This window comes from Vicugna pacos, chromosome 25 (assembly GCF_048564905.1).
Source record: "Vicugna pacos chromosome 25, VicPac4, whole genome shotgun sequence".
Classification (NCBI taxonomy): Eukaryota; Metazoa; Chordata; class Mammalia; order Artiodactyla; family Camelidae; genus Vicugna; species Vicugna pacos.
Genome location: NC_133011.1, coordinates 890777 through 898275, shown reverse-complemented (window position 1 = coordinate 898275; position 7499 = coordinate 890777). Strand labels below are relative to the sequence as shown.

At 35.3% G+C, this 7499-nt stretch overlaps 1 protein-coding gene across 1 annotated transcript; it reads left to right on the top strand.

The window, feature by feature from the left end:
* Window positions 1-5902: 5902 nt before the first annotated feature.
* On the top strand, window positions 5903-6859 carry LOC140689084 (olfactory receptor 2T29-like). The gene has a single exon (XM_072949376.1). The coding sequence runs from the start codon at window positions 5903-5905 to the stop codon at window positions 6857-6859; it is 957 nt and encodes a 318-aa protein (XP_072805477.1).
* The last annotated feature ends 640 nt before the right edge of the window (window positions 6860-7499 follow it).

Below are 7499 nucleotides of genomic sequence, written 5' to 3'. Positions count from 1 at the left end.
AACAAAGTAAAAAGTTAAGTAAACCATTTTATTTACAATAGCTATAAAAAAGAATAAAATACTTAGGAATGAATTTAACTGAAGAGGTGAAAAGTATACTAAAAACCATAAAATATTGATGAAACATATGGAAGAAGACCCCAAGTAGAAAAATATCCCACACTCATAAATGGAAAGGATTAATATTATTTGGATATTGATGGCACCAAAAGTGATTTGCGAATTTAAAGCAATTCTTATCAAAAGTCCAATGGCATTTTCAAAGAAGTTTTTTAAAATCTAAAATGTGTAACCTTAAGAGACTCCAAATAGCTAAAAAAAATTGAGCAAGAAGAACAAAGTTCGAGGCAATATACTTCCTAATTTCATATTATATTACAAAGTAATAAAATCAAGACAGATGCATAGATCAAGGGAACAGACTAGAGAACCAGCAAGTAAACTTTCACCGAAAGTAGTTTTTGACAAAAATGCCAATAATAAACTGGGAGGAAAGGATATTTCTTTTTCATTTAATGATATTGGAAAAAGGACACCGGAAACCACAAGAATAAAATAATAAAATAAAATAAAATTAATTAATTAAATAAAATTAAAGTACATAAACAAAACAAACAAACAAATAACCTTCAAGCATAAGACTCCTAGATTTGAACAGAGGAAAACTTCTTGACATTGGCCTTGACAACTTTTTTTTTTTTTTTTGGATTTGGCATTAAAAAGCACAGGCAAGGCAATTCAAAATTAGTAATTGTGACTGTGCAAATCTAACAAAGTATCGCATAGCAAGTGAAACAATCAACAAAATTAAAAAGGAATTTATGGAATGAGAAAAGTGTTTGTAAACTTTATATCTGATAAAAGGTAAATATGCTGTAAATTAATGGAGTTCATAAATGTAAAAATGAACAGAGAAGCTGAATAGACATTTTCCAAAGACATAGAAATAACCCTCAGTTACATGAAGAGGTGTTTAACATCACTAATTATCACTAAGTGCAAATCAAAAGTACAATCAGTTCACCTCACATATGTTAGATGTGAAGAAAAGGAACTGTTGTTGGGAATAGGACTTAGTACAGTGAAAAAGAGTACAGAGGTTCCTCAGAATTTTAAAAATAGAACTACTGTGTGATCCAGAAATCCCACGTCTCAGTATGTATCCAAGTAAATAAAAACAAGGTGTCAAAGAAATTGCTACACTTCATGTTTATTGCAGCATTATTCACAATAGCCAAAATACGAAAGAAGTGGTGTCCATCAAGAGACGAATGGATAGAGAAAATGTGATATAGAAATAGGTAGGAGAATATTATGCAGCCACAAAAAGGGATCAAGTCCTGCCATTTGCAGCAATTGGATAAAACTTGAGGGCATTATGCTAGATGTAATGTCAGAGAGAGAAAGACAAAATACTGTGTGATATCACTTATATGTGAGATCTAAAAAAGCCAAAATCATGGAACCAAGAGTAGAATGGCAGTTACCAGGGGCTGGGGGTGGGAGTTATGGGGAGCTGTTGGCCAAAGAAAACAAGCTTACAGTTAGAGAATAAAGAAATTCTGAGGATCTAATGCATAGCCTTATGATTATAGTCAACAGTTATGGATTATATATGTGAAATTTGTTAGGAGAGTAAAACTTCATTGTACTCATCACAAAAAAGAAATGATCACAGAATCGTAATTATAGGATATGATGGAAGTGTTAACTAAAGCTACATTGTTAATCATTTTGCAATTTAGATGTTATCAAATCAACATCTTCAAAGTGTTGTACACTTTAAACGTATGCATGCTACAGCATGTTGGCTACAGTTTACAATATTGTATTGTATACTTGAAAGCTGCTATGAGGTACAGCTTTAATGTTCTCACCATAACAAAATGGTAATTATGTGAAATTGAAGGGTATGTTAACAACAAACCTTATCGTGGGAAACAGTTTGCAATATATATCATCACATCATAAATCTTAAACTTACACAATGTTACATGTCAATTATATCTCAATGACACTGGGAAACAAATGTTCTAAAATTAAATGAATTGGAAAAATGATAAAAAATAAATGTAATATTAAACTAATACAGATTTCACGTGAATAGCAAAAGAAATTGTACAATGAGTAATCTAATTAAGAGTGATCAAGACAATTTCAGCTTTGACCATGGTACTGAGTAATTACTGAGTAATTCTATTTTCTATGACAAATCAGTTGAACTATGAGTTTCAAAGTCTGTGTCAGTGAAAGATAAAAAAAATATTACTTCACAAATTTTTCAGAACTTCAAATGAGAAAAAAATGTATCTCACACATAGAAGAAAATATATTTTGCTGAATGAAAAGGCTACTTAGAAACTAAAATACTTTCATACCTAATAATTTATTAGTGATGTTGAAATTTGCAATTACTGTTCATATTGGTTAACATCGTGATACACACTGAGATTAAAAATAAAAGCAGGTTTATAGAAAGACATGAGGCAAAAATCCAGAAAAGTACAACAGGACGATCTGTTAGCTTTATTAGCTCTCTTAAATGCATTCCTTTTTATAGTCTCAAAGGGATTTATCAACAGAAAAACCTTGATGCACTCACTCAATGGGCATAGCAGAACCAGGGGTGATGTCACTCTCCTGGTCCACTTTGCGCACTTAACCTGGACACACTTTATCAGCCCATCTGGATGAGCCCAGCGACGTCATCTGATGCTGGGTTAAGCCAGACAAGGAGACAGAACTTCCAAAAGGGTAATGATTGTTCTTGACTTTTCTGCTTCTCGCACATTCTATTAATTGTTAAAAACATTTTTCCTTTTTTAAAACTATTGTAAGGAGAAAAGCAAATGTGCTTTTTCTTTTGAAGCTCTTTATATAAGATGTATTTACTGCAATATATTAGGAAGTCAGTTTTTGGTTTTCAACAATTTGTAGACAAAATAATATATATATTCTTTCTGTTTTATTACATGGCGTATTTGTTTTTCTGATCCTGAAACTTTACAGAGGAAGGGTTACTGATTTTACTTGGAATATGGGTGATTTCTGAGGGTTAGAAAACATCAAAAATAAATGTCTTAATCATATTTATGTTTTCAGTGAAACTAACAATGGTGACCTCTCCCAAATTGTTTACTACGGAAGGAGACTCCCCAAGATATCTAAGGCAGAGTTACAGTCCATGCCTTCAACTCTTGGGCTAAGACAAAGGTTCTCACTTAAGCTCAGTTGTGTGGTACTAAGCAGACACCCTGACAACCTGACTTTTTTGACATTTTAAAGGAGAAAATGAGGTGAGGAGGTAGGCTCACAGGCTCTTGGGCAAGATCAAATTCAGTGAAGCAATGGAAAAATTCCTGGAATGCTGTGAGCTGCAAGTAAGGTTGGATATGATTCCACCATCACTGCCAACAATTTCCCAATTTAAATATACACTACACTCTTCACATGAAGTTCAAGGAATTAGATTAGAGGAGAGTAGGAGTGAATGGGGAGTGGGGGACAGCTGCTGTACAGTGTGTCCCCTTCTCTGTCTGGTGTCTTGGGTGGGCTGTTCATTGTGGCTTAATGACAGTGAACCCCACTTACCAAAGTGCAGCAGAGCTTCGTTCAGTGCCCACCAAGCGCCTTCCTGATCCCCCTCTTTTCACTCAGTAAACAACTTCAAAGCCTTCATATCTATTGGTCACTTCAACAGTCTTTGCTTCTATTTAACCACAATATAGACTTAGTCAAGAGGTGTGTTTTGAAATTTATTGACCTGTTTTTACGTTTTGCACAGATCCAAATTCCATCTGCCACTGAGGGTAGAATTTGATAGAAAGGTTATCTTTAAAATGTATAAATTTTTATTGCAATGTGTCCTGGATTTGTTGGACGTTTATATTAAGAAATCAAAGAATTTCTGCAGTGTTATCTATTGCTTTAGCCCTCTAGAACCTAGAACGGTTCATAAGTTGAATATCATAATTAGCCTTTGGAATTATCATAAAATGTATTTGAAACTTGGACATTCTTTCTGAAATATTCCTGCATCATAACCAACTCTAAACTCTTCCCAGAAAGAGGAGCCAGTGTTTTCTTCTTGCTGGTAATGGCTTTTGTCAGAAATTGAGAAGCTGCAAAAGTTTAATCTTTGTAAGAGGAAGTGTAGGAGGAACTATTACTGAGTCAGACATTCTTTGTCTGTATTTCTTTTTTTTTAAATTTGCAGTTAGTTTTAAATCATACTTTACATCACATTTACATAATATTTCTCCCTGAATAGACTGACCGTGATCTCCTTCAAGCTAACCAAGTTTAATTTGTCTTTAATTCAGCTTCAGCGTCTAATACAGAGGCTGGCTACAATCAGCAAGATAGAGGAGGAAACAGTAAATTAGAGTCAGAAATGTCTCAGTGCACAGCTTTCCTCTCTTCATCACAGCTTCCATGAATAATTCATTGATATATGTTTTAAGCAGAAAACATTTGGGAAAATAACTAAAGCCTTGTCTGACAAATGGCAGTGACCCTCAAAATCCCATTTCTTGTCCCCTGAGATTTACCGCAAATGGTAGATGCTTTCAGAAGGTGAATTTCAACACGGAAAAACATGTAATAGACAGAAATAAGATGGGTTCCTATATAAGTCTCTGCTTAAACAGGTTTAAAATAAGAAATATATATTACATATTTATCCATATTTATTTATATGTGTATATTTATATACATATATTTATTTATATGTATATATTTATATACATATATATTTATATACATTTATTTACATACATATATGTATATATTTACATACATATATACATATATTTACTTAAAATTATGTATTCTTTAAAATGATTGGATGTATATGTGCATATATATATTAATAAATGTATAATATATGTATGTATATATATGTAAAACATATTCACACATAATTTGTACACAAATTACTAAATCCAAATTCTAAAATGCATAAAGATACTAAAACTGGTGAACTGATGTAATGCGTCTTATATCATCGGAGACTCATAATAACAGCCATCTCTTACACAGATTCTGCACAGTTACTATGGTAGATATTAACACTCTAAACAAACAGGATGTGTTACAGGTTTATTCATCTGTAACTGGTAGTGTTCTAAGACTTTTATTATTTTTCCTCATCTAATCCTAATCATACCTGAGACCCGACACTATTTTTTAGCCTCTTTTCATATAGCGTGAACAGAGAAACAGTGGGTGGAGGATAATCCAGGCCCACAGCAGCCCAGCCTCAGATTCCAGGATTCTCTCACGGTGCTCCCAGGATATCTGAGAGACTGACTATTGATGAGGACCACAATCTGTTCCTGGAGACCCGAAGCTCACTCCGTACAACCACAACGCCTCACAGTATCATCTAATCCTGTAGGACAAGGTGTTCAAATGTTTTGTATAGATTTTCTTTAAATTGTGTTTCAGTTCATTTTTAAATCTTTCTCATATGGAATATGCCTCCAAGAGTTTTTAAGAACCAAGGTGGATTCTTAAACCAGAGAGAGAATGAAATTCCAAGTTCTATAACAGAAATTCTATGGAAGTGTAATATTTCTCTTAAAATAATTCACTTTTTTGGTGTGTTTTCATAGGCCAGTGACTATGCAACTGTCCATTTTTCTCCATGAAAAGCATTTCACCATCAGATAATCTCAATTCTTCTGCCCCTAGTTTTCTGATATTCATAGACTTACAGGTAATTTTAAATCTCCATGTATACAGAACAAAGGGATTTCCTCCTGTTAGCATAACTGGGTTGGTACACACACACACACACACACACATACACACACAGTCAGTAACTATTCATTTCAATGGGTAGCTTCCTTTGAGGGTCCATTAACTTCAAAGCTCTCTTTGGTGGTCCAGGGGGAACCTCATGGAGAACAGCACCTGGATGACCAACCACACTGACATGTCAGGTTTCATCCTGGTGGGACTCTTCAGCCAGACAGAGCACCCAGCTCTCCTTTGTGCAGTCATTTTTGTGATTTTCCTGATGGCCTTGTCTGGAAACAGCATCCTGATCTTTCTGATATACTCCAGCACCCACCTCCACACCCCCATGTACTTTTTCATCAGCCAGTTGTCTCTCATGGATGTGATGTACATTTCCGTCACCGTGCCCAAGATACTCATGGACCAAGTCTCGGGTGTGAATAAGATCTCAGCCCCTGAATGCGGGATGCAGATGTTCCTCTATGTGACCCTAGCAGGTTCAGAGTTTTTCCTTCTAGCCTCCATGGCCTATGATCGCTACGTGGCCATCTGCCATCCTCTCCATTACCCTGTCCTCATGAACCATAGGGTGTGTCTCTCTCTGGCATCTGGCTGCTGGTTTCTGGGCTCGGTGGATGGCTTCTTGTTTACTCCCATCACCATGATGTTCCCCTTCTGCAGATCCCGGGCGATCCATCATTTCTTCTGTGAGGTCCCTGCTGTATTAAAGCTCTCCTGCTCAGACCCCTCCCTCTATGAGATTTTCATGTACTTGTGCTGTGTCCTCATGCTCCTCATCCCTGTGACAGTCATTTCAGGCTCCTACTATTTTATCCTCCTCACCATCCACAGGATGAACTCAGCAGAGGCCCGGAAGAAGGCCTTTGTGACATGCTCTTCCCACATGACTGTGGTCATCCTCTTCTACGGGGCTGCCGTTTATACCTACATGCTCCCCAGCTCCTACCACAGCCCTGAGAAGGACATGATGGTATCTGTCTTTTACACCATACTCACTCCTGTGCTAAACCCTTTAATCTACAGTCTGAGGAATAAGGATGTTATGGGAGCTCTGAAGAAAATGTTGAATGGGAGCTTTCAAGAAACTGTAAAGTAAGAAACTTTGATATTAATGTATTTTTCCTTCTCCCTACACATCAAAAGTTTAGAATCCTATGCCAACATTAATCCTCAGACTTTCATACCATGGTGTCTCATCTCATTTTCACCCCTCTTTTAAAAAACAAACTAACTAACTAACAAACAAAGCATAGATACAAAACAGAAACCGACTCATAGACATAGACTACAAACTTGTGGTTGCCAAGGGGGTGGGGGGTGGGAAGGGACAGACTGGGATTTCAAAATGTAGAATAGATAAACAAGATTATACTGTATAGCACAGGGAAATATACACAAGATCTAATGGTAGCTCACAGAGAAAAAAATGTGACAATGAATATATATATGTTCATGTATAACTGAAAAATTGTGCTCTACATTGGAATTTGACACAACATTGTAAAATGATTATAAAGCAATAAAAAATGTTAAAAAAAAGAATTCCTTTCCTGTACAAGAAAACTCTTCAATTTTTGAATCCTTCTTCGTTCAAAATGTATTATATAATCATACTGTATTGCTGTTACATGTACTAAAGTTGATGACTACACTATGACTTTATAGATGAATATCTATATTCTTAGGAAACACATAATAAAAATATTTAAAGGAAAAAGGTCATGAGATGCTATGTA

What these genes read in the sequence shown, in the direction of transcription:
- LOC140689084 (XM_072949376.1), top strand. Translation starts at nt 5,903, where the DNA reads ATGGAGAACAGCACCTGGATGACCAACCACACTGACATGTCAGGTTTC.